Source organism: Diadema antillarum, unplaced genomic scaffold (assembly GCF_040938485.1).
Source record: "Diadema antillarum isolate AM-2024a unplaced genomic scaffold, OU_Dant_1.0 seq00000339_RagTag, whole genome shotgun sequence".
Taxonomy (NCBI): Eukaryota; Metazoa; Echinodermata; class Echinoidea; order Diadematoida; family Diadematidae; genus Diadema; species Diadema antillarum.
The window spans coordinates 195,001-220,235 of record NW_027271352.1 but is presented as its reverse complement, the minus strand read 5'-3'; the positions used below and the strand labels follow the sequence as shown (position 1 = coordinate 220,235).

The following is a 25,235-nucleotide window of genomic DNA, read 5'->3' as shown; positions in this document are numbered from 1 at the left end:
CCCGCTCTTTCAGAAAATATGAAAAAGTCGAGTTCAGCTAGGTTGACCCATTTCACTTATTTTCAGTCCTCACGAAAAATCAGTGTGTGCGACTTTATGTTCGTTTTGAGGTGCACGGTCACATATGATGGAAAGCAAAGAAGTCTTCAACAAAAAATACCCCTGGATAAAAACAGAATGTGACCTGAGTACATATGCAGCCAAAACTGGGTGCACGTTTGTCCCCTGAGCTATGCCACTATGCATCTATAGAGCAATACTCGCCACAAAGCACCCTGGTATTGGCAATACTGAGAATTTATAGAATGGACTGGGACCAGAGACCAATACCCAGCCAATGCCTTTGCTACCTGAGTGTGCCACGCCCACTGTGACTGATATTGTATGTGCATCATGGATTTAGAATCTAGGTGAAACCACAGTCTTGTGAACTTTTGTTTACAACGAGGGGGGGGGGGGGGGAGATTGTAAGACTTCATGGATGGTAATTTATAGACTGCCTGTTGTGAGACATACCTCAACACACTTATGTGGTTTACCTCTAGGCCTAGTCATTTGTCAACATGTCTCCTTTCTGTCTTACCAATTGCTGAGCAATGCGTGCAAAGTAAGAGATAGGAAGAGAGATAGATTGATTAATAGATAGCTATAACTAGGTAGCATGCCACCTAGGTAAGTAGATAGGTAGATAACACAAATGTAGATAGATAGGTATATAGATAAGTTGATAGATATATAGGTAGATAGATGTAGATACAACTACGTAGATAGATGGACACATAGATAGAAAGAGAAAGAGATGGATAGAAAAAGGGAGAGACAGTGAAAGAAAGTGAGGGAGTGATTGAATTACAGGAACGCAAATAAGGAGGGGTATGGGAAAGCCTTAAGGTTGGTACAAAAATCAATCCATAGATGACTATAATAGCACCAAGTATACTCTGGCATGTGTCTATGGGAAATGTATTAAACAGCAAGATCAGCTTATTCTCAATGTGTAAGCAGGTTTTTTTGTTTTGTTTTGTTTTGTTTCGTTCGTTTGTTTGTTTGTTTTTTTTAGTATAACATGGCAAAGGAAATCTTGGTCTGCTGCACTTTGCTCGTTGTATCTCATTCTTCTGTCCAAAAGATTCTGATCTGGTCAACATGTGTGTTTCCTGTAATGTGCCAGTGAAGTGATAAATGGCATTCGATCTAGATTCCAAAAATAATGCAGTTCCGTCTGACTACAGGCCATTAGTGTCACTACACTGGTTACTGGTTATTGTCTTGGAACACTTCTCATCTCACCATACATCATATGGCAGCATTATAATCAGCTTATAGTCATTAATGGGCTTAAGTCAAACAATTAGAATCAAACAGGTGAATATCCTGTGGAGTCAGTTTGGCGGGAATTGTATTGGCTATCAGCTCTTCATGAAATTACCAACTGCATTGAGGTTTTCTGTTATCATCGTGGGATTCACCAGTGCATGGGATCGTAAACAATATGCACCGCTTCATCTCCCACTTCCTGAAATAAGCAAAATATAGAAATGTCAGTATATCAAGGCCTGTTTTGTTTCGCATATGATGTACAGCACCTATAAGCAATGTCATCTTCACTTGATTTGCACACCTACATTATACCTTGTAAAGGACAGTTAAGATTTATCTCATAAGCCCCAAAAGTGAAACTCAGTGTAGCTTGTCAGATGGCATTGATAAACAGTAAAACATTCATCATATCCTCCTGGATTTCCTCCCTAGATTTTGTTTCTATGATAAAGAGTTTATGCAATATCAGCATTGGAAAAGTAAGAGCAAGACATTTTTACAACTTTTACAATGATCCCCCAAAATGTCATCACCATCAACTGCAACCTCGTACTCCAAAAGTTATGATTTGTAGCTTATTACTATGCTGTGACAGTTCAGTGTAAAGAATACACTGAATTTCATATTAAAAGAAAATTGAAAATTAGATGTGATTAAATTGAATCATTTATTATTGATTGCAATCAAAAATAAAGTGATATTTGTAGAAGATTTGTGTACCTAATTCAGTGAGGCATAGTGAGGTACAGTTGTATAGAACATCACCATTACACCTATGCTAATTTACATTGGTATGTGCAATGAAGTTGCAAATGATGTCACTGTATTTGTGAAAACAGGTAGAGACTTCAGAATTGCATTTACTGTCGTCATTTTAGGTCCAATTCCAATGAAGCTGCTACCACTGCAACTGATTTATTTCATTGATGTTACATTAGCCAAATCAAACATGGTGAGCATTGCTTGAGGGATGGTTTAGTTTTAGTGGAGATGGGGCTTCAGGTTTTCTTTATTTTTTGTAGGATAATGAAATTCACTTATGAAATATGAGAGAGCATACAATTGCGGGGGGGGGGGGGGGAATTCAAAGTGTATTTGATGAAAATCAGTTTTGAAATGGTTGAGATATAATCCAAACAAAAAGCAAACAAAGCTGTCTTCATAAAAGCCGGGTCCCACCTTTTAGTAGGACCACTTTGTCTTTGGATTTCTTGGCTATTTTAAACACTATTTTTTGTCAAATAAACTTTGAATTCCTCTTACAATTGTATGCTCTTTCATATTTCATAATCTGTTTTACATTATCATACAAACTAATCAAAATCCTGAAGCTCCATCTCAACCAAAACTAAACCATTCCTTTAAGCATCTCATCCCTTAATACTCATCACTCACTTATACCACTTGTCTCTCCCCCTCTCCTCCTTCCAGCTCTGCAGGCAGCATTTGGTGAGCTAGATACCGACAAGAAGGGGGCCATCGAGTCTCAGCTGGTACCACAACTGGTCAACAAACTCCTGGGGGACTCCGGCTTCGAGCGCGGATCTCTGCTGCTACGAGCGAACACGAGAGCTAAAAACGGTAGGTGATGGGATCGATGATTTGGGGGTGGATGTAGAGAGCTATAAATAGGAGCAGAGGGCATCTCGGTCTCAGCTGGTGCGGCAACGCAATTGCCATGACATTGAGAAAGGGCAAGACATCCATCTGTGCTTCCAGAAATAATATTGTTATTTTAAGCCTCTTTGGGCCCACCACTACAAACTGCAAGTGATGCTGCACACAAATAAGTTGTGAGCAGTAAGGAGAGAGTTAAACATGGGGCGAAAGATACGCACCCTGTGTTCAGCCATTTACCTTACAGCTTGGAATTCAGCACCATGCTAGGAGGAGGATGGGTGATACTGTTCCCCCCGAGCTGTACACAGCTGGCCTTAAGCCCAGAAGGTCTTAATTGTAGTTTTCCTTCAGCAGTTGATTTCCCTGTCCATGACATTGCCTACAATTACAGTTGGCTAGTCATTGATGTCTTCCTGTAATTGTATTGCGTGTCATATGATAATCTCATGCTTTTCCATGGAGAAAGCCAAATTACAGGTGGAATGAATGACAAAGAAGTACAAATGATTTAGTTGCATGGTTTTATGACATGGTATAGGGCAGCGAGGTGGCTCAGCAGATAATGTATCTGCCTTTAATATGATCAGATGACTTGGGTACAGGTTCGAGTTTGAACCCAAGCTAGTCTTACTGAGCAGTGTTGTGTGTTATCATGCCATCCCCACTAAGAGGGGCAACACTCTGTCCCTTTGATAGATAGGACATAAAATGGAGGTTCCTTGTGTGAGAGAGTCACAACCCATGCACATACAAACTCCCACTTCATTCATTCATTCATCACAAGGGGCAGGGTATATACATGTAAACTGGTGAAGTGCTGCCCCCCCCCCCCCCCTCCCAAGTACTTGCAACTGGACCCCATGGAAGACTAGCTATTGAAGCTGAATATGAGCTATCTAGCTATCTTATCAGATGGAAAATAAAAATGAAACAAACTAACAAACAACCAAGCATGTCTATGTCTGAAATTAATCACCATACAGAGTTCAATTGCTTGTAAATCATCGAGGAAAGTGTTTTCACAAATTTTCATGAACAACACTCACACACATGTCAATATCATATGCATCATGAGTAGATATGAATTTGGTCATCGCGGAACAAGAATCCCCCTCAAAAAGGATCTATCATCATAAACTATATATTACGCTTTGACCTTTTTGTTTCCAAGTATGAAACTTGATGAGGACTTCGGCTGCATGTTAAAGTGAATGCCCTAGACCAGCAATTTTCATTCCTTCATTTTACAAGACCTGACACAGGTGCTTTGAGATATTTGTGAAACTTTCCCAGAATAAGATACACCCAGTAGATTTCATCTGCAGTAAGGAATTCTGGGTGACTGCACTTTTGTCAGGGAAGCTAGAGTGGTGATAGATGGTGGGCCTACAAATGAATTGAAATTCATGGGGATGTTAGGATGGCACGACTCCTCAAATTGGCACCGCTAACAGCCAATCTAGAGAGATGGATAGATAGATAGATAGATAGATAGAGAGAGAGAGATGGATAGATAGATAGATAGATAGAGAGAGAGAGAGAGAGAGAGAGAGAGAGAGAGAGAGAGAGGGAGAGATTGGGGGGGGGGGGGGGGGGAGGGAGGAGAGACTCAAACACCAGACAAGTGAAAGTGCCCGAGCTGATAGTGAATGATGAGGGTCGCTGGCATAAAAAGAGATCCAACCAGGAAGGAAACGAGATGGATTTTATCTGGTGGAAATTAAGAGGAAAATCCATGATCAAATTCAATATAAGGAGATAGGTTATTGATTAGAAATAGAGGATGTTTTGTTGAGTAATGATCATGGAATAGAAGATGAGAAGATAGAAATGACCAAAAACTTGATCAGTGAATAGAGAAGCATTTGACAAAGAACCTTAATACACATCCTTGCGAATGATGATTTTTCTGCTCATAGGTGAGTGATTATCTTACAGGTCAAATAAAATGCTAATACAGTCCAACCTCTGTTATCCAGACGTGTCGGGACCAGTGCCCATCTGGATTTATATTTGGCTGGATAAGGGAGAAACAATGATTATGTACATATGTGAGTCCAAATATGCTGCCAACCCAGTGATAGTTATGTAGGTAATGTACAATGCTGCGCCACAGTTTAATTCATGCTCGCGCACTTGATATTCATAGTCATAAAATTGAAACATCTTTCTGCAAAATCCATGACATGCTTCTGTAGGAAATATCATGGGTAAATTGCATGAGTTTTTAAGGAGGTGTATTGTACTTGCAATCACTTTTTTCTTTGTCTTCACTACTCGGAGGCATACGGACAAGAGAGGGCCGAATGATCAATGTCAGACTGTAACACTAACAGACTTGCAAGTCAAGTTATCCCCAATCACGAGTAAAATTATCTCCCAGTTGCTGATGGAGGTATTAAATGAGAGTGCTGTGTGTACACAGCTGTAGAGAGATGGTTTCTTCCATCATGGAGTAAAAATAATCTGACAACAGGAAAGAGTTTGTTTGTTCTGCTCTGGTTCACCCGGTGCATTGTGTACACTTCTCTTGATTCCTGAAAGCTGGTGTTCTAAAATGAGTATCAAACCGTTGTATTTGTGGGATCTGACCTTTCATGAAGCCAATCAATATCACAATAGTCCATGTAAGTGTTGGCTATTTCAGTTTTAATACTTACATAACAATAAAGAAATCAATTTTGTAGAAAATTGCAGTCAAACCATACAGTGGAAGGAATGATGATTATTGTCTATGTTTGTAAATGATTTGCTTTGTCATATCGTCTTGTGGTACGAATTCTTACATCACATTTTATCGCATCTTGGTGGTAAGAATTTTTTAGTAATCTTAATGTCATAATTCAATGTTACTTTTACCCACAGTGCACACTCTACCATTTAAGATCAGCCCTGCCCCTTTGGGGTACACATCCCTATACTCTCTAAAAAAAAATTGAGTGAAAATATTCACTCTTAAAGGAGTGAATACAAAAAAGAGTGAATTTAGAGTGAATTTTGGAGTGAATTTTGAGTGAAAATGTTCATTTTCACTCATTTTGGAGTGACCTCAAGGATGTATCAGTCGAAGATTTTGGAGTGATCCCTGAGGTCACTCTGAAACGAGTGAAAATGAAAATTTTCACTCAAAATTCACTCCAATTTCACTCTAAATTCACTCTTTTTTGTATTCACTCCTTCAAGAGTGAATATTTTCACTTGATTTGTTTTAGAGAGTATGTTTGGTATGACTCCCCTTGGTATGCTTCCTCCAAGATGTTCAGACTCAGAGAGAATATTATACCTAAGTATAGGGACCCATGCTTGAAGAATGAGAAAAAGACCAAGACTTCGTGTTTAAAAAAATGAATCTTTGATGTGTTAAGCTGAGAAAGTATGGTACTGCTTTGTCCATGCTTTAGAGTAGGAGGAAAACAAAACAAAACCAAACCAATGTTGCTTGTTGTATATTTGCGCATGTTTTGTTGCAGTATTTTGTCTTTTCAAGGGAATCTTTTGTCCTTTCCATTTTAACCTGTTGAGGACAATTCCCGAGTATACTCGGGCAAGTGTCTATGGGAAATGCGTGTTGTAGCAAAATCAGCCCATCCTCACTGGGTTAACAAAATAGATCTAATTGTCATTTAATATACAGCAATGTACATATCGCAACTTGCATTCCACAATGTAGATTCTGAGATAAAATGCACTTTCGCCCTCCTAGTGAATGATACAGTCATAACTCTTGTAAATAAGGACGCATTGAATTTCCAGAGAGAGAAACCAGGATGTACAAAGCCCACAATGAAGTGGCCATTCTAATCAAACCGTACTCATTTGAGGACGAGCTGGTTTTGCTATAACATTTGAAGTTTCCCATTGACGCCTGCCCAAGTATACTTGGGACTAGTCTGCAACGGTTTATCAACCATTGACTGTTAAGCACCTGCTTCCGCGTGCCCTCGACCCTAGTTGTCAATATTTTGAGATGACAAACCGCATCCTATTTTTATCATTGAAGCGAAACTTTCCATAACTGAAATAATGATCTTAGATTGAAAGCAAAAATGCATTGTGCTACATGTAGGTGTAAGTCTTAACCCTTTGTATCAGGAACAAGGTCATATTAGCACATAATATACAATACATATAAATAGCAATTTCACAATCTTGTAGGAACAGATTAATAACTTGAAATCTCTCCCATTAAAATAGCTTTAGAATTGTGATTTGTCTATCATCGAGTGTTGAAAATTCAAGATGGTTATGCAGGATTTAGAATCTTTTAAAAGTGAACGTCAAATCCAATGTAATACAGGGAAGTAATGACCTCTCTCCCACTTCCCTGTTGCTCAAAGCAAGTTTCTGAGTGCACATACATCATGGAAGAGAGCTCTGTCATATGAAAATTACTATGTCTACAGGAAGGCTAATGGGAGATCGAACAATTAATCTGTTACTGGACCCTATCCATGTTTAAGATGGTTTACTTTGGACTTCCTCCCTGAGCTAAGGGATGTAGTCAATCGGATGGGGGGTCAACGAAACAGGAACTAGACCTAGTCTGCACTTCCATACTTTATGTAACTCCATGGTTTGAGGGTACCCCCAGTCCAGCTGGTAGTTGTTAATGAGTTCAAATTGTACTTCTTTCCTATAAAAACCAGATGCACTCTACAATGAGAACTACAGTTAGATTGAGGAAATATGGATATGCAGGTCAAATTTACTCTCAGAGTACTTAAGAACTTTGGGAGTGACACAATTTAAATGTGACAAACGTTGGGAGCTCATTGTATCTGTGCGTTGGACTTCATCGTTGTTTGTTGACCATGGTAGAGCACCTTGATCTTCAGTGCTCCAAACTTTCAAATATGAAAGCTCAGCACAAAACTCACAAAAATTAAGCAAAAGTTGATTTCTACTTTTCTAGATAGTTTTAGAAAGTAAGCTCTAAGCTATAAAAATGATATCTTGTCAAAATTGGAACCATCCTAACCCATTCAAAAAGTGAAAGAGAGAGTTAGGAGGTCAGAGCAGTTTCTTGCAGAAAAGGAAGAAAAGAGGATTTAACCTGTTGCGTGCTGGACTAGTCTTGAGTATACTCAGGCAGGTGTCTATGGGAAATGTGTTAAATGGCAAAATCAGCTCATTCTCAACAAACATGCTGTACAGAAGGATCAATGAAAACATGTTCTATTTCCCAGTGAAAGCAGCACCTAGGTGCCCCTGCCCAAAAATTTATGGTCCAGAATAACTGCTATTATCTTGATTTCGGTTTTGTTTTAAGCTGCCAGATTTCGAGGGTAGCCATATAGAGGAAAGCTTACTCTTCCAGGTAAGAACATTAACCTGTTGAGGACAAACTGATTTTGCTATAACACACATTTCCCATAGACACCTGCCCGATTATATTCTGGACTAGTCTTCTACGGGTTAAAGATTTCCGTTGGTCAACCCAAAATGACATTTATATTTTAATCCATTACAGAGAATCATCATCTGTGACTTTCTGTGGGTTTTGAGCTTGATGGTCACATGTTGAGCTTGAATTTACAGCTTTTAATTTCCTGTCCAGAAATAATGACCAGAGAAGGTGGTACATGTGAGATAATGGATAGATAGTGTGTAATATATTAGTCAGCAGAGTACCGGTATAACCCTTTTTACACTTGTGTTTCTTAACCCCGTACTTTCTCTGACCCAGGACTATCGTTAGTCCCGTACCAATTTTTTCAGCTTTTTACACTCACCAATTAGTCCCGTACTAAGCTCTTGTCCGGGGCTAAGGAGAAAATTGACCTTTTTACACTCGTATTTCTTAGTCCGGTACTTTCCAAACCACATGAATATTCATGATTACGCTGTGTACTGTACACGTACACGCATGCACCGGCAGCACTTGATTACCTTGTTTCTGATTGGTCAGTGAAGGACGGACTTCGTCTCCGTCGCTTAGCCCAGGATTATTTTTTCGTTCTGTTTACACTCACTTGCCTGGCACCGCAATTGCGGTGCTAACCCTGCTATTTTGCAGGGCCAGATAGTATGGGATTATCGGTGGGGCTAGCCCACTTTGGCAAAAACGAGTGTAAACAGAAAGTGGGCTAAGGATAGTCCCGTACCAACGGTGGGGCTAAGGCCCCCCCCCCCCCCCCCCTTAGCCCCACTGTTGGTACGGGACTAAGCAAAAATTTACAAGTGTAAAAAGCCCTGTGGTTATATTGTGCAAGAGGAAGGAAAAAGAGGGTCTTCAGATTAAGACTATCAGATACCAGGATGGACCAGGATAAAGTTGGATTAGAGGTAAAGGATACATTTCCCTGCGGAAATCTGGTGAGAGTGGTGGTAGATATCAGGAGCTGAGGAGGTGACAGTGACAAGCGAGGGGAAATATGACGACCCAACATTCACCGAATGCCACATGTCAGTCGGTTTCCATGGAAACCATGAAAACGGTGTTCAGTATACACATGGACCTACAAGGTCCATGGTATACAGAAGAAAAAAAAAAGGAAAGCTTGATGAGAGATTGGAAAAAGGAAAGAGTTTGACGGCTGCTTTAACTCATTCAATCCCAATGGCAATTGTGTCTGAATTTGAATCTAATGGGGTCTAAGGCTGGTGGTTTTGAAAGAGTTAATGCTGTTGAATAGAGTGAGAGTCTTAGAATCTTGTGGTGTGGATGAACAGTGGTACTGAGGGAGTGATGGAGCTGCAGAAATATAGACCTTTCTTTCATAGTCATTCATCTTTTTCAACTTTTTCATCTCATAGTCACTGTATGATATGTACACGCACACATACTTCCCTATGTAGTGATGTATCTCACTTCCCTATTGAGACTTGTATTTTTTCTGCAGCTACTGTAGCCTGTAGGTGTGCTCAAGGAGGTATATACATATGCTATCAGTATATTTGATATGCATCCTTATATTTGATCCCTTCCACTTATAATGCGTACTACTGGTTATATCTCTCATATCAGACAGGTATACCATGTAATTTGTGAAGTACATGTAGGTGTCAGTTACTTACACCACAGACTAGGCTTACCAGTTGTGCAGCATTAACCCGTTAAAGACGAATCCCCGAGTATCTCTCGGACAGGTGTGTATGGGAAATGTGTGTTGTAGCAATATCAGCCTGTCCACACAGGGTTAATGCCATTTTAGCATTGTACTGATGGAAGCCCCTTGACTAACATGGTGTGAGACCACTGTGATTAAATTGTGTCTACAGTTCTAGTTGAGGTGAGAATTTTTAACGTTTTGCGAGATATTCAGAAATCACTCTATGAGATGTCAAAGAGCATGTAATTCTAAAGGGTATCAAAAGTTTATTTGATGAAAATCGGTTTTGAAATGGCTGAGATATCCCATAATAAGGTGAAACAAAGAGATCCTAATTAAAGGTGTGGCCTGTTGCCTTTTATTATTATCATCACTTTTTTGAATATCTCAGCCATTTGAAAACCAATTTTCATCAAATAAACATCGAATCCTTCTTAAAATTACATGCTAATATTAATAATAATATTGTAATAATAATAATAATAATAATAATAATAATAATAATAATAATAATATAATAATATTGTATGCCTGTATGTAATGTATGTGTACGTATATATTGTTTGTTGGTTTATTGTCTTATTATTTTCTGTGATACTGTTGTAACATGACACAATATGTACTCTGTTCTATAGCGCCTTGAGTATCTTTTTTAGGTAGAAATGTGCGCTCTACAAGAGTCTCACTATTATTATTATTATTATTATTATTATTATTATGCTCTTTCATATCTTATAAGAGGTTTCTCCTTATCTCACTTAGGAATGTTCAAAACATGACTCCCCACCCCAACCAGTACTGTACAGTCCCTTTGAATTTGCATGAATTTGAATTTATTTGTTTGAAATGACTGCTAATTATGCCTTGAATCCATAAGCAAGCATGCACAGGACCGGCAGCTTTGAGTTGCCCCTGTAAAGGGCTAGGCAATGAAGATGTTGTGCCTTGCGGAGGAGCACACTACAAAACTACAGCTGTATTTTAGCCAAAGGACATGAACCGGTGTCTCAGTATCTTCCCCTTGATTGGAGTTGATGCTGTTTTTGCATTTTCTAGATTTCTAGATTACATTTCTCCCCTTGCAGGGTGATACTGCAATGAATTCTTCATTGTGATTTTGACTGTTTCAGTTTCAACCAATTTGCTTATTAACTCCATCATTTTCTCCCTTTTACTCTTTTACTTCCCACCCCTCTGCTACACCCCTTCTTTTTTTTTTCTAGAATGTGTCTGCCCCATTGCTATCTTCTCCCAGCTGCACAGCTTGCTCCAAATCCACACAGTTTGATTTCTACTGTCTGACTGATGAACATGATCCAGAAACCGAAATTGACAATTGCATCCCAAATTTCCCCTTTCCTTGCCCCTCCCCTCCCCCTCCCCCCCCCCCCAAAAAAAAAAACAACCAACAAAAACCAATCTGTCTGCCACATATGCTAGCAAGATTGCCTACAAACACTCGCATGTCATCGGATACATCAAAGCCTGTTATTGATATTCTGGCGAAATATGCTGCCCTAATGGCCGTCATGCTCATGTTACTGAGCTGATTGCGGAAAGTTTCTACCTGTCATGACCCCTGACCCCAAAGTGCAAGGAGGGCTTACTAGTGTTCCAAAGTCCATAGAATCTGAGTCAGGGAAACTTTAAAAAGTGAGACATCTCGGGAAGTCCAATTTTGTACAACAGCATGAACATTTTTTTTACTAATTTATTTTTGTCATCAGGGAAGGATGCATTCTAGACATGTAAATCATCAGTTACTGAAACAATTTCATCCCACTAGTAACAGACATATATGTGTGTAGGTTTTTTTTAATATATACCCCTGTTTGGACTTCATATGGAATATAAGGAATTAGCTCTTGAAACTTTTGATATGATCTTAATACGGTACTTTATTAGGCAGTGAAACATTGAAAGACTATCTGAAATAGCAAAGTGCAATTGTCCCTTTTAACATATTAGATGGGTGTAATATAAGCAAGAATGTACAAAAGTAGAAGAATAAGTTAATGTAATATTTCACTCTCTATGTTTTGTTGTAGTGCACCTTTAAGGTTTAGAGCTAACCGCACTGCAGGTTTCCACTGTCCGCACTGCAACAAATCGGCGTTGAGCTGAAATACAACTCTAGATATAACTTTATATCATAAAGACTCCAACCTTGAAACAAATCCAGAAAAGAAACTTTCACTTTCACAAGAATTTCTATAAGGATACAAACTGGTAAATCTGCTTGTTGATAGATGTTTAAACACGAAATGGTTGCACAGTGGTTCTTGGCAATCCGATACATTTACTAATTCATTTGAAAGGAGGAAGGGGGTATGAGCTGACCGACATTTATGATGGTGACTTGTACTTGTAACTTGAGTACTTCTGTAAGGTTTCAATGGCATATTGAAATAGAATTGAATGTGTCTCTTAAGTACGGGTAATAAACTCTTTATAAACTCTTTAGTAAGTTCTTTAAAGCATTACCGTATCACTTTCAATGAAACCTCTAGCAAAATAATAGCATCTAATATCTCATGTTATTCTGCATTGGGTTGACAAATCAATGTGGAAGGCTTATGCTGCTCCGGTATACACTGATGCAGACTTTCAGAGGATGTGTGTTCCAACATAATGATAATAATGACCTTTTAAAACATCATCTTTCATCATTATTTTGCCAATTTCAAGCAAAATTTGGGTCATCCTGATGGAAGTTTATAAACTGGCTTCATCCTCGAGTGAATAATCTGGGATTTTGGCATCGAATTAGCTCTGTATTTTTAGTCAGTCGTAGCTCGTGATTGCTATCTCCACAGCAGGAGTGGAGAAGCATCACCACAAATGTAGTACCAGTGACTGGAAATATCATCTTGTGATAAAGATCAATGATGATATCATAATAGTGATGAGAGACAATCGGATTAAAGATGCCAAAATTGTTATCTGTCATGCATGTCATCTGGGTTTTCCAGACGAAAAAAGTACTTTTCGTAGGAAGGCACGCTTTGCTTCCAAACATCAAAACTGTCTTTGAATAGTTTATCAGGATTAAGGGTCTAATGACACAAAGAGTGACAGACATGAATTGCGACATCCAATGTCGGTGTAATATTTTGGGTAAGAATGATGAGTAAAAAGTAAGTCATCGTGATTTTTTGTTCTAGGATTGTAGAAAAAGGAAATATCATGTACACTGTATTGACAATGATTTATCATTTGCCTCATAACACAAAAACATGTGTATATTTCTAGAAAGATAATATTTTAAGTTACAGGCCCAATATCTTTGCACAAATGCACATTGATTTATTTTTGTATTTTACGTGTGGGGCTTTATGAGGAGGGGGTTTGATAGAATGACAGAAAAAGAGAGGTTTAACCAATGTACTACATTATGGTAATATTCCCATAAAGCTAGTACATGACATGGCTGCTTCAACTCTTCAAATGGTTAATAGAACTCCCCTGTAATCACTATGATCTAGCCATGGTTCATGGTGACAGCATGGTATTGCTCTTGATAACAGATTATCTCTTCAAGAATAAGTTTTGAGAAGAAAACTCGACCCATGTACATGTAATAGATAGAGCAGCATTGTTGTGGCATGATAAATTTGTACACTGAATACTGACAGGAATAATATAGTGCTCACAGACAAACCAATGATTCATGTGTGAATGTATACTGTCATTATACCTTTATAGAACCTGTTTGCAGGCTTTGCCAATTGCATTATTGGTCTTGAATAGGATAAGATTAACTTTTTGAATGTTTGAAGGAGGACACAATACCTTCCCTTTGGTACAGGACATTACTGAAAACCTAATTTTCTGTACTGTCATATACAGGTGCATTGAAGTGGATTTCTTTCATTGGAAATTAGTTTATGAGGTACCAGCAGTATGTCACATCTTATAGCTGACCATGAAAGCAACTGAACCTGATGACAGAGGTGTCCCACTTTTTATGCCCTAGGGCATTCATGACTTCTGAATGACCCATGCTGAAAATGGGTACCCTGTTACACTTGACAATAATTATTTGCATTTTAGGAGCAGGAAAAAGAATGCAAACCACTATAACGGAAAGGGATTGTAAATTATAGTTTATCTAGTAAACAAAAATTCACATTCTCATGCCGAAACCTTGTTACAGTTTGTTGAGTGCTTGATGATAAGCACAACTTTTTTTTTTTTGAATAACAGAAATATATCAGCTTTTGTATGGGATAAAATCATGATTTTTCAATGCAAAATGTGTCTCAAAACTATGCATAATGATGTATTGACTGTGATTTCATGAGAGGCTGTAGCAATAAAGATCTGTATAATAATCAACATTACCTGGATTAACATCTGATGTACCGGTAACGATAGTAAAGAAATTCTTGTTAGTGTTGAAGGCATAATTTACCATTTGCAGATGAAACAAAAACCCAGCATTGGTAGTGCTAAAATGTGAGTTAGGGATAGAAAAAACCACTGTAAAATTTGAATTGGTAAAATCGATGTTATTGTTAAGTATTGTTAAATATACAAAATGTGAACAATAATTACTAACAATAGAAATGTTTCCAGACTAAACTGTCTACAGTTATGGTTTATTAAAAAAATAGTGATACCTCCTTATATTTCAGGCTTTATTGCAAATTTTTTACATGGTAGGATGTTTTGTGATACAACTGACCTAGGGAACCTATATACACACATACATGTATGCATCAAATGTGATATCTGGAACATTTTTTAATCATTTGCTCCCAATGGTAAACATTACCTTTAAGATACACTGAGTTTTTTACTCTCTTATTACTCACTGAATTCTTGGCAGCACTGCGGAAGCATGTCAGGGAAGAAGGGGAAACTTCTTGGATTACTATCATGAGAAACTGGGCTAGATCACGTTCACTCGTGGATGTTGTTGGTGGGTGGCGGACGATGTTATGATGTCCTCGGGATGCGGAGAATGTGCTCCTGTAGGGGAAGGATAGAGCACTCTTGCTCTGAAACAAATCTTTGGAGTGTATCTTTCACTCAAGAATGCTCCTAGCCTATTAACAAGTATCATGATATCATAACTTTTCATTTAACATTACCTTTGTTCACACCCCATTGGCATTATTACCTTTTTTTATTGGGGGGGGGGGAGGTGTGGTCAGACAACAGTTGATCACCCCCTTGAAGTATTACTCTGAATTTTTGTGAGCAAGTTTTAAAAGGAAACAGTTTTAATTGTGTAAAACATACATGTATTGCCATGTAAGTGGCAGAACACTTACTTGTACTTGTAGACATATCTATTACAATGATTTACTGTAAAACGAGGGATGTTTGCATGCATTTCAATTTAGCGAATTTCGCGAGAGCCGAGTTTCGCGAAATTAAAAAGTATGCTTAAGACCTTGTCTGCACTATAATGCATTGAATGTTAGAGGCAACTCACAAAAATTTCATGCTGTGAGTAATGCAGTCGGGTCCCATTTGCGAAAATTTCATGCCGCGAAAATATCGTGTTTTACAGTATTAGTAATGAACACTAGCTATCACATTATCGCAAATTTCCTGTGACTGGTTTCCATAGCAACTGAAAGCAAGCTGATTCATGAGAAAACATTATATTTTTTAGAAGGCAGCCTTGGATATATTTTGTACTATACAGAAATGATATCATACGTGTTGTAACAGAGGCAGTTGATACATCTACAGAGTTGTATGTTGATTTAGTAGGCTGGCTGATTGAAAAAGCCACCTGTTAACCCGTTGAAGACGAGTCCCGAATATACTCGGGCAGGTGTCTATGGGAAATGCATGTCGTAGTAAAATCAGACCGTCCTCAACGGGTTAAGTAGTGTAAGATGAAGCCCATCCATGCCGCCTTCCAAGGGTGATATGTAATATGCCAGCCAGGTGTTTTTTTGCACTTTGAGCATTCTGCTGGTATCGTTACTAATGCATTGACTACCTGTCATGGTATTATATCAAAAACCCTCTATGTATACCCATGTAGTTTTACCATCTCATGCAGTGGGTTGTGTTTTATAAACATAGCCATTATTGTGAGTCAGTCATAGCCAAGAAAGAGCTTATAGTGTTTGTGGTAGTACATTATGGAAACACATCAATACAAACATATCAATCAGTTTGTTTCAAAAGTGGCCATATATTATGCTCATTTGAATATTTTGAATGATTCTCATTAACTTTCATCGCATTTCTCCTATTCATTTGTTAATATTCTTCAATTTATTCATACTATCAATTCACACATAAATTGATTTATTCATTGAGGAATGTTCTCCCTATGTCGCATTCCTCCTCCACTCTCCTCGCTCTAGGTTCTTATTTTGACAAACAGCAGCCCTTTTAAGGACTACATATACGCATAGCATTACTGCAAACCTCTCTTCCTCATTAAACACCACTGTGCAACCTTGCAAACTACAAATCATTAGTGTTTTATTGTTCATGATGATCCCACACATCTTGTTTATCTACATCTTTTCCCCGTATATTCTGATGGCCTTGTTAGTTCTGCAATTTGGTTCTATTTTATGCATATTTGATTCTCCATGGTCGTTTGTTATAACAGTGTAATCCTTGTTTCTTAATCTCAGAAATGTTGACAAACTTTAATCTTGTATAATCTGTGCAGTGATTTATCTTTGTGTTGGAATCTTATGTAAAAAGCACATTCCAACCCAAAATGGTAAACAATCTTGTAAAGGATTAGTAAAGTGTGCATTTCCAGTGCTTAATGTTTTGATGCAAAATAGTCAGATTGACGTTGATGAACAAACACTGGGTAAAATCAGCCAGGCTCTGAGTATGTGATATTTGTCAAGATTTGTAGGGGAGTTATTGGGTTAGGTTGTGTTTTTTGTTGTTGTTTTTTTCTTTTTGTGTGTCTGTTTATTTGTTTGTTTGTTTTTTCATGAGGGGAAATAGTGAGAATTTTTTTTTTTTTTGGTATATTCCGATTTTGGGATGCAAGGTGCAGCTGAGACATAGGGAAGAAGAAATGAATAAAGAAAGGGGGAATGATCTAATAAAGGAAGGAAGGAAATAAAATGGGAAGGCTATCATTGTATTCAGGTTTCATATAATATGCAAGCTCCATTTAACTCATTACTGGTACCTCTCAAGTGTAAAACTTCACGTGCGTTGTCTTTCATACATGGCTTTTCTACTCCCATAACCAGAGAATAAGTTGGAAGCATTTTGAAGCATTTTTAAAGCAACCCTTCCCTTTAAATCTAGAGGATGCTAAAAATGCAAGACCGCAACATGCCCACTCCCTCTGTGTACGTGCAGTGCGTGGTATCTCACCTAGCAGACACACACTACAGGCACTTATTAAAACTCAACGGGGATCTAAAGGCAGTATATCGAGCAAGATAATACCTGCATATTTTAGATGTGTTGATAGGACAAAGTGGGAGAGAAATGAAGTAACTTTGGCAAGGTGTAGAGAAGGCTTTATGAAGACACCTTAAAATCTACTTGTGAGGATTGATTCTGGTATACAAAGCTCCCTTCATCTCCAGCAGTTGGTTGAGAAACTGATCAACAGTGTAAGACTGTCTTAGCACTTGAAACTTCGATAATGTTTTATCGAAATTGTTGGCAAGTACATCCACTTTTCAGGTACTGCTGATGATGAACGATTAATGGTGATGTGTCAATGTGTGCTCTGCACCAGTGAATTCATTATGGGATTTTTTTTTTTCGTTGCACGTACAGGTGTGGTGAAATTCTCCGAATTCGTGGGCATCATGTCGGAAGCGATGTCTCAGACGACCCAGTGGGGCTCCCTGAAGACTGAGATCAACGGCTACGTGGGGATCGACACCATCCAGGAGCAGATCAGAAAGAAGGCCTTGAAGCGGGGATTTGACTTCAACATCATGGTGGTCGGTGAGCACTGGGAATGGGTTTGTTGGCATAGGAGGGGTGATGGAGATTATCCTTTTTTTTATACATTTGTTCTACAAAACAGTGTATACTGTTTAGTGATAAGGTTAGAGTAAAGATAAGAGTTAGGGTTATTAGGTTTAGGGTTAGAGTTTGGGTTTGGATTAGGATTAGAGTTTGGGTTAGGATTAGGATTAGATTTAAGGTTAGGATTATGGTTAGGGTCAGGAGAAGTGTCTTGCCCTACAACCCAAATCAGGCATATCGAATTGTGCACAATGATCCAAAAGGCACAATGCAATCCGTATGTGTTATTCCACTGCCTTTAATCAATTGTATAGTTTTAAAAGAGAACATAGGTATAGATGATGTACTTTCACAGCGTAGAGTAATTGATTTGACAGATTGAAACATTTCATTGTGAAAGTTGAGATATGGTCATTATTGATGTTACGACAGTAGGCCTATATTAATGGTTGGAATGTGGCTGTGCGTGAATTTAGACTTTCACTGTTACACACACATTACAGCATGTTGCCAGAAGAAGTGTAATGGTAAATCAGTTTAGACACATGTTCACAAGGTTGTTTGTGAGGCAAAACCATGCCAGTTTTAATACACTATCCTTATTCCACATTAGCGTGTCAACCCAGCAAATATTTGCGTGCATCTATGAGAATATTCACAGAGGTATATGCCTGCATTGTGCTGACTCTATACAGTGTGTATGCAAGGAAATCATCATAATGGAAAAAATCATCCTCTTACTAACTGGCTGGGACATTCAATGGGCAGGAAAGCTGAGAGGTAGCCAGTGGAGACTCCGATATCCCTCTCATAAACTCAATTATGCAGATAGTATCTGCATTATCGGAGGGGCATGTGCAGTTGCCATGACGATAATCCATCTTTTTCCAGGCTTTTTTTTTTCATACGGGTGTTTGCAGAAAAAAAAAAAACTGTGCGCATTATTCTCAAAAATTGTTAATGCAATTTTTATTGAATTGCCTGCATTACTCTTATGGGGGTAATTAGGGGTGCATTTGTGACAGGGATACCGAAGAGGGAGGGGTTTGAGGTACAGTAGGCCTAGACAGTGTAACTCCTATTTCTTCATCTTGAGGTCGTCCTCAAAGGAGCGGGGAGATCTGAGCGCGTTTTGATCTCCATTAACTGATTTGAGCTGTATTGTGACCGTACCCCTTACCCTGAAGATATTTGGATGTTTGTGCCTCATAATTGGGTGCGATCACAGCCATCGGTGTGTCCATTCGTCAGAAAATTGCCCAAAATCTGCTGCAATCGAGGCTAGCCTGCATTGACGCAAAGTGTTGGGGAATGAATTTCCACCAGTTAATTCTGATAAATTGTAGATAAATGTGTTGAGAAGACAGACTGTGCATTGAGTGTCAGCAATCAAAGCAATTACATCTATGACATTTATGCACAGGTCTGTCCCCAGTTCTATAAAACAGATGATGCACATTTCTTATTGTGCATCAGTAGGAATTGTTCACATTAGGGATAACTATGGAATGTTCGCCAAGTAGATTTAGACCAAATTCCATATTTACCATATATGCACACTATTCCTACTGACACACAAAAAGACACATGTATATGTGCATCATCTATTTTATAGAACTGGGGACTTTTTTGTCATAGTTTTTTTTTTTTTTTAATCATAAACTGATAGCAAAGTTACAATACATTTCCTTTTATACAAACCATTCTTCCAGTAATCACAGGATGCATGGTTAGCTCAGCCAATATGCATCTCGATTGTAATACTGAGTGCACAAACTCCTGCATAGTGCGTGAACTCTTGCTACAAGGGCGTAATAACCTATAAGCAGTGGCAGATCATAGGTGAGGCAAAATTAATGCACAGTTCTCGAACAATGAGATTGCATGATTTTCTCTAAATTTTCCAGGGATATTATGTAGTTTATTCGTCACGGATGTGTGGACATCATTCCAGATTTAGACTGATCCAGGGCACAGTATAGACATGTATTATTGTAAACAAACACAATTGTGTCGGACAGACACAACAGCAACAACATTGTAGCTCTTTTCTTCAAACCTGCATGGAATGCAGAAAATGTTTCCTGCCCCAAGGTTACTCCACACTGTATTTTGCTTCTGCTTCATTCCAATCACATTTCTTACCAAGTATTCATTGAGAAGAATGTCGCTCTTGGCCAACCTTCAGTTTCAGATTATGATTGTGAGCACTTTACTCACACATTGGGAATTTCTGTTTGGGTGCCCTTGGGAGTAGAGGTCCATTCTCATTTCAAAATATGACATCAAAAATGAGGATGCTAGCATTCCTCTCACACTGCAATGAAAACTTTGAAATATAAGGTGATGCAAGTTAATTTTTTTTTTTTTTTTTTTTTTTTTTTTGCTGCAGCCACGATACACACAGAAGATATAGCTATGTAATAACATCACTGAACAACCACTCAGCTGGCTGCACATTCTGTGTATGGCTACATAACAGGGAGGAATATAAACCTTAGAGGGGGAATTTTGTGGCAGATATTGCAGTATATCTGTGATGATATTTCCCTTTGCAAATAATGCCAGAGACAGACAGCCCCCCCCCCCCCAATTAAGGAATCTTTTAAAATTATTTTTCTCTTCTCAAATTGCATAAAAGTGATAAGCTACAGTAGTGCTATGTGTAAGTTAAATAGACTAGTGACTGTGTGGAAGGTGAATTTGTGATATTCAGGTGAGACCCCTGAGTCACTTGTTTTAGATCTCTTTCTCTAACAACATTTCTTTAACTACTATTAAAGTGTATATATGAAAGAATGCTATGCATCTTTTGATGCAATCTGGCGGCTTTTCTTCTACCTACGTATCCTTTTATCCTTCAGATTCATGGTCTGTGAATCTGCCTACCTTGTTTTCACCAACAATTGTAGGCCCTATCTATCCAAATATCGCTGGCTCTTTTCAACCTGTCCACCTACTCAATTTTCTACCTCTCTTCTTCTTTGTTTACCTATGATACCTGCTGTCCATACGTCTATACCTGTTCCATAATATATTTATGTCTGAAAAGTTATATATTACTGTAGTTTCTTTGAATTTTTCTATGTATCTATTATTTCTGTTATTTCATCTATCTATCTTTCTATCTATATATCTATATTTTTCTATCTCCATCTCCTTCTTTCTCTGTATCACTTTGTTTTCTGTCCATCTGTCTGTCTCTTGTTCTATGCATTTTTTGATCTATTCATCTATTAATCTGTTCATCTGATTGATCCATCACTCTGTCCACTGCACAGGGGCCAGCGGTCTGGGGAAGTCCACCCTGGTCAACACCCTCTTCAAGGCCAAGATCTCCAGACGGTCCTGTGCGGAGGCAGAGGGTACCGAGGAGTGTCCCCCACCAATCCCCAAGACGGTGGAAGTCAAGTCCATCAGCCATGGTAGGTGGGAGGAACCTTAAATGGTGTCTCAGCTCATGTCTGGCTTTGATAGCATGATCATCTGTCTGTTCTTTCGAGCATGATTTTTATCGACTGCATTCTTCCTTGATGGTTTCATTCAGGGATGAAGAGGGTGAGGAGAGAGAAAGGTAAAAAAAGTGGAAGGAGAGAGAGAGTTTGATTAGTTTACTTTTGAGATTTTGCTCTTTTACTCTGTAGGTAAGGAAATTTAGTCCGTATAATGTTTAAATCAACCTCTTGAGTGTAATATGCAAATATACAAATGAATAAAAGTATATCAAATTAATGATATTTATATAAAAATGTTAACAATGTCTGGATAACAAATTTATCACAAATGTGTTGAATAAATGAATAAAAAGCAGGTATATAAACATCTGGTGAATGAGGTAATTTAGTACACCCACCATTGTAAAGGTAGTAAGATTAGTTTTGTACATCTTCCGTCACCTCAGCTGTGCAGACATTCTCTTCTTTAAAATGGCAAGTTAGCAGCCATGATTTCTTATCGGCAGGCTATCCTCCCACCTTGCCTTGATCACTCCACCAAAGAATGAAGAGAATATGGGAGCCTGTGAGTCAGTGGGTTTAACTTGGATCAGATGGACTCTGAATAGAAGCCCAGTGTCACTCTTTAACAGTTGTATAAAGCCAAGTTTCCCCCTGGAGTATATTTAGGATATGGCACACAAAGTCAAAGAGAGAATCTTCATTGTGTATAAGCTGGATATAATTCTCACATCATACAGTCCTTTCTGTGAACACATTAATATACATTAAAAAAGTACGTCATATAATTTTCTAGGGACTCAAGTATGAATGAGGATGATTGCAATTGTATGTATAATTTCCAGTAATTGCTGTGACTTTGATATAAATACTTTGTTAGATACTGGCAGCTGATTGGCTGCTTCCTTTGCAGCTGCCTTGGCAACTGCAGGCATTTCAATATAAAGTGATGACAATCTTCTGTATGAACACGGCCGTTGATTAGTGCTACTTTCGCTTGTGATTACTGTAACAACATGACATGGAAGGGGTGGTGTTAGTGTTATAGCGACAGACACTATCACCATGTCCGTATATTAGCATATAATCATCCTAATGATAGCAAGTGCTGGCCCAGTTACAATACCATCATTGACCGCATTCAGGATTTGTTTGGTAAGACATATTGAATGATGACCAGCTGGCTGGCAGGAAGTCAGGTCAATGCTGATAAAAAAAAATTACACCTTTCATTTCCTTATACGTAGACTGCCGCGTGATCACTTAATACAAAAGTATGTGACAGTACAATGTGTTGAGTGTTCACAATCATCAAAGTTGCTTCATGATACTTATGAGAATGGTCTTCTTTTAGGCCATGATGTCCAGTCTTCTAAAATTTTTGGATATCTTTCTGTGTGATCATGCCTGTGTTGCTTTAGAAATGATAAATAGTTGTCATACAATTATAATGAACCAAAACTGTAAATGTCATGAAGAATAAAATTGAATATGAAGTAACGGCATACTGTAAATGCAATGTGTGGAATTGACAAGAGAGATGTCACATTATTATCCTAATCTTTTAGTTTTGTCATCTGTCAGCTTTTAATGTCTGTCATCATTTTTTTTTTTTTAATCCCATGTTTGGTTCATAAGCAATAATACAACAACATCAAGAAAACTAAACCAACTAAAGTTCATGCATAATGTTATCAGTTGAATATGTCAAGATTCTTCTTTTGCCATGTATTGTAAAAAAACCCAAAACAGCAGTTACTGTAATGGCTTTACCTTGCGGTGGAATCTTTCAATAATATAAATGTATGATGGTGCATCACTAGCTATCAAAAGTGGCAAAGTGTCACATCTGGATACTTATGTCCTTTAGTCCCTCATTGGATGAAGGTGTTGCTTTATAAATTCTAATTGATTTTTTTTTATATGTATATAATGTATTATTGACAGTCATTGAAGAGAATGGTGTGAGGTTGAAGTTGACTGTGACGGACACACCAGGCTTTGGGGATCACATTAACAATGAAAACTGGTGAGTTGGTAGACAAATTGTAATTGACCATTTCTCAAGTGTTAGTATGGTAACTACATGCAAATACCTGAAGTTAAAACCTTTTTGAAGCTTTTGAATTTTGAGGCTGTGCTGTGATGTGTAGAATAACTTGTCCTTAATAATTCTTTGGTCCTTTTTTTCTGCTCAGATCTCTCTGAATGCTCCGCATATTAAGTGATATCTTCCAACTTTAAGCTGTAAAACTTTTCCTATATTCCTATTGTACTGTATCTCATATCTTCTGTTATGTTGACCTTAGATAGAAGTACAAATGTATGTATGTCGAAGCATACTGATTTACAGCTTCCTGTCTTTGAAATTTTTGTTAACCTGTTGAGGACAAGTCCCGAGTATACTCGGGCAAACGTCTATGGGAAATGCATGTTGTAGCAAAATCAAACGGTACTAAACGAGTTAATGTTCATTGCAGTGAAAGCATTGCCTAAATGAAATATCTATCCAAGAATTCCTTATGACACACAATAGAAATGCTCTCCTGTTGAAGGCTTGGATCAAGTACCTTACATGCATAAGAAATGATGTATCATCACTTGAGTTGTTAATAGAAAGGAGGTGCTAATCTTTAAAGTGCATATGTGCATGACTAGATTTTTGTCATGCGCCTTGAAAGTACAACTTATATAAACCTGCAGAAGAAAGCAGAAGGATGTGTCCTCGGGTATGAAAGTATAACCATGTCACCAAACTGGCAAAGTATTAAATGAAAAGGCCTTTCAGTTTTCTGCTGCAGAAAACTCATCTTAGTGTCATCAAAATGACAACTCTGAATTGAACAACATATAATTTATATCCTAGTGTTGATAAAGATGAGGTGGAAATGGTTAAATTCTTTAAATCTTCACACAATTCGGCAGAATTGAATATATACAAACATTTACTAATTGTAGACAGGAACTTTATCTTCAGTCTTCTAAATCGTTTGTTGTCAGTGTAAGGATCAAGTATGAATTGCAGGGTCTAGAGGCTCGTGATAATTCTGCAATCATAACAAGCAGTAGTATATGACCAAAATAGGGCTGAAATGAAAAAGATGTATTTTTTTTTCTTAATTATGAAGCACTAGCAATGAATGCTAAAAATCATAATAAAAACATGCAGCATCAAAGCACAGATATGTAGCTTCTAGCCAGACTTGATAAGGTAACGTCCATCTTTTGTTGACCATCCAAACAGCTGGATCCCAATCGAGGAGTACATCAATGAGCAATACGAGAAGTACCTTTCGGAGGAGATCAACATCAGCCGCAAGAAACACATTCCAGACAGTAGAGTGCATGTTTGTCTCTACTTCATCGCACCCACCGGTCACGGGTAAGGACATATATACAAATGTATATAGCAATCCAACCTTCACGTGGACAGTGACCATATGCTGGACATTCATATTGCATCGAATATCTTGTTAAGATCTTGTTAAGATATTCGAGAAACATGTTGCCAAGATCTTAAGTTTTAGAAATGAGTGTTGGTAATCATTTTACAGGTTGAACTCACTGGTCATGGATAGTGACACTGACTGAAACAATCTGGCCTTCATGTGCATGTATGGTCAGAGGCCATACTGGACATTCATATCACATGTCCAGAAGAACGGTCCCAGGATCATTAGTTTGAGAGATGGGAGTGAACTTTAGATTATTTAGCACGTAAAAGCTGTTATTTTTGTGCAGAGATTTTTTCTTTTTAGATTGAAGAGGTCACATACATTTTTGTGAGATGTTTTTGCAATTTGACACCAAGGCTACCATAAGTGACCTAATGCCTGTCTGTTTCTGATCA

The 25,235-nt window shown here is 38.1% G+C and overlaps 1 protein-coding gene across 3 annotated transcripts in view; it reads left to right on the top strand.

The window, feature by feature from the left end:
• The window catches only part of LOC139730850 (neuronal-specific septin-3-like), a 94,012-nt gene that overhangs the window by 54,013 nt on the left and 14,764 nt on the right, over window positions 1–25,235 (top strand). For all 3 annotated transcript variants that reach the window (XM_071641723.1, XM_071641725.1, XM_071641724.1), the window contains 5 exons: window positions 2,752–2,901; window positions 17,733–17,906; window positions 21,212–21,355; window positions 23,333–23,414; window positions 24,630–24,767. In XM_071641723.1, the coding sequence (XP_071497824.1) occupies window positions 2,752–2,901; window positions 17,733–17,906; window positions 21,212–21,355; window positions 23,333–23,414; window positions 24,630–24,767 (688 nt within the window). The remainder of the gene's footprint in view (window positions 1–2,751; window positions 2,902–17,732; window positions 17,907–21,211; window positions 21,356–23,332; window positions 23,415–24,629; window positions 24,768–25,235) is intronic.